Source organism: Miscanthus floridulus, chromosome 8 (assembly GCF_019320115.1).
Source record: "Miscanthus floridulus cultivar M001 chromosome 8, ASM1932011v1, whole genome shotgun sequence".
NCBI lineage: Eukaryota > Viridiplantae > Streptophyta > Magnoliopsida > Poales > Poaceae > Miscanthus > Miscanthus floridulus.
In genome coordinates this window covers 16,891,243-16,894,139 of record NC_089587.1, presented here as the reverse complement: position 1 = coordinate 16,894,139, position 2,897 = coordinate 16,891,243, and the positions used below count along the sequence as shown (strand labels likewise).

General features: G+C 50.5%; 1 protein-coding gene across 1 annotated transcript; it reads right to left on the bottom strand.

The window, feature by feature from the left end:
• Positions 1-206: 206 nt before the first annotated feature.
• On the bottom strand, positions 207-530 carry LOC136468629 (uncharacterized). The gene has a single exon (XM_066467128.1). It carries the CDS (start codon positions 528-530, stop codon positions 207-209), a length of 324 nt encoding a protein of 107 aa, XP_066323225.1.
• Between the last annotated feature and the right edge of the window lie 2,367 nt (positions 531-2,897).

Here is a 2,897-nt window from a genome sequence, read left to right as displayed (position 1 = left end):
TCGGGGCAGATCTGGATCGTCTTGGTGTCGTCGGCTAGGCAGAAGGCCACCACTGTGTTCCCTTTTGAGCCATTCGGGGGCTCATCTTTCGGCTAGCGCCGAATTCGGGCAAAGTTGGCGGTGGCGACGTCGGTCGTGATGAGGGCCATGCCTTCCTGCTTGCAGTGATACGCCTCGATCATAGAGGTGGCCACCATGATGACCCCCTACGGGCCGAGAATCTTGAGCTTCAGGCACCCATAGTACGGGATGGCTATGAACATCCCGTAACATGGCCGCCTCAATAGACCATGGTAAGGACTAGCAAAATCCACCACCTCAAAGTCAAGGTACTCCTTCCAAAAGTTAGCGGGATCCCCAAACATGATAGGGAGCCAGATGCTTCTAAGAGGAGTGGCTTGGGCTCTGGGGATGATCTTGAAGAAGGGTGCCCTGCCAGGGAAGAGGTCCTTCCTCGAGATCCCCATATGGTCGAGTGTGTCGGCGTAGAGAATGTTGAGGCCGCTCCCACCATCCATCAGCACCTTCATGAGGCGTGCCTATCCGTCGATGGGGTCAATGATGAGTGGGAAACAACCCGAACTAGGGATGTGTCGTGGGTAGTCCTAGCGGCAAAAGGTGATGGGGACCTCCAACCAGTGAAGGCATCGTAGTGGCACCCTGCTCACCATGTTGACCCCCCGCAGCAGGTCCCTAGGGAGTCATGGGGGCGATAGAGTTGGTCCTCCCCCATAGACCATGGAGTAGAGCTACGTCGTGCTAGGGGCAAGCCCTCCTCTGGCCCGATCTCCTATGGGTGAGGATAGCACCCGCTGGCGGTGCCTTGGTGACATCATAGATCTCCCTAGCTAGCCGGCGACAGATGCCTAGCGGGTGGCTCTAGCCACCATAGATCTAGAATCACACTTAACGCTACCCTCTACCTAGCATGCCAGCTGTCGTGGTGTCAAAATCGTGGCAAGCATGTTGTTCGAGTCGGTGTCAGAGTATGGAGTCTTTGGTGGCTCAGGTGGACTCAAGAACATAAGAATCATGCAGAGAAGATGCAATAGTTTATCCTAGTTTGGGCCAATTTGGTCCCTATGTCTAGCAGTTGATGATCCTTATACTCAAGAGCACCCAAAATCTAGGGGGTTACAATAGAGTGTAAAGGAAGAAAGTTTGGTAAGGGGTTAGCTCGGTGCTAATCCTAATGTTGCCTTGTCACCGATGGAGTCTCCCCCTCATCAGAGAGGAAGAATACGGTGGGATGCAGTGGAGGAGAGGCTCTCGGTGCCCCTCTCCGAGTTGCCTTGATCTTGGTGCAGAGCAGAGGCAAATGGAATGGAATGGAGTGTATGGTGATCGAACTTGGATCCTCCCCCCTCTATGTTCGATCTTATCCCTTATATAATGATATAGGTCAGGTATAAGGTGGTTTGAGGGTTCTAGTCTATGGTCTATGTGCGCCAGAGTCCAGGAGGACCTTGTAGCAGTGTGCCATGGACCATCGAAGAGACTTGGAGCCAAAGAAGCCTGGGTGTCATCCGGCTGCTCTATTCTGACACTCTGTGTGTCTAACGATGTCGGCTTGGACTGGCCTCCCCTAGGTAAGACCTTCTGTAGTCATCTTAGTGGTGAAGAAGGTTGGCTCCAGGGGCTAACACATGGCCTCGGAAGCCCTCGAGCTCCCAGAGGCCATGGGAAGCTTTGTCTTCTTATGTCACACCCTAGGCCTAACCCTATTGAAGGAGTAGTTGGCAGGGACATGCCTAGGGAGTGACATCAAGGACCCCTAGGCATTGGTAGCCTAGAGCTTGTCTTCTTATACCTAGGCCTTAGCTGGCATTGTTAGCTAAGCAAGAGCTAAGGGCTAGGCCCAGAGGTGCCATAGATCGGGAGCCCAAGGCTTGGTGAAGCCCCCAAGCCCTAGATAGAAGCTGCGGTCGAGTCAGGCTTGGCTGAATCTCTTTGCCAAACGGTGCGCATGAGCATGCCCGATGGGCATAGCCCCTGAGCCCTTAGGCAATCCTAAAGGGGTTGGTCAAGGGGTCTCCTTCTTTCTAGAACCATTAGACCCGAGGCTTAACATACCCATATGTGAAGATCTCGTCAGTTGGCTAATGTCGTCATGGTCAGGAAGAAAAATGGAAAATGGTGAATGTGTGTAGATTTTACATACCTCAACAAGTGCTGCCCAAAGTACCCATATTCACTACCAAGAATTGACAAATTAGTGGATATCGCCGTAGGTTGTGAAATGATGAGCTTACTATACTATTTCTCTGGTTACCATCAGATTTGGATGAATCTCGAAGACGAAGAGAAAATGAGTTTCATCACACCAGGAGGCACGTATTGCTACCAGCGAATGCCGGAGGGGCTACGCAACATAGGTCCCACCTTTTCAAGGATGACTGATGAAGTGTTTGATGAGCAAAAGGGAAAGAAACTGGTGGCTTACGTTGATGACATTGTCATAAAAAGTGATAAGAAAGAAACACACATCCAAGATCTCCAAGAAACTTTTGAGAACCTAACAAAGATCAGTCTCAAGTTAAACCCTGAAAAATGCTAATTCAGCATCAAAAAAGAGAAACTACTCGACTGCCTAGTATCCGCAAGGGGCATAGAGGCGAACCTAGAAAAGATAGCGGTGATGATGAACAAGAAGCCACCAGCAACTAGAAAGCAAGTACAAAAGCTGACGGGAAGGATAGGGGCACTAAACAGATTCATCACAAGATCAGCCAAAAAAGGGTTACCGTTTTTCAGGATTCTACGAAATACTGAGCACTTCAAATGGGGGCCTGAGCAGCAGCAAGCTTTCGAGGACCTAAAAAGCTATCTAACCAAATTGACAACATTGTCCAAGACTTCTCCTTCGGTCACCCTATTGCTTTACCTAGCAGCTTCGC

Bases quoted from the DNA above. Each gene is read 5' to 3' on its own strand.
- LOC136468629 (XM_066467128.1), bottom strand. From the start codon at position 530: ATGAAGGTGCTGATGGATGGTGGGAGCGGCCTCAACATTCTCTACGCC.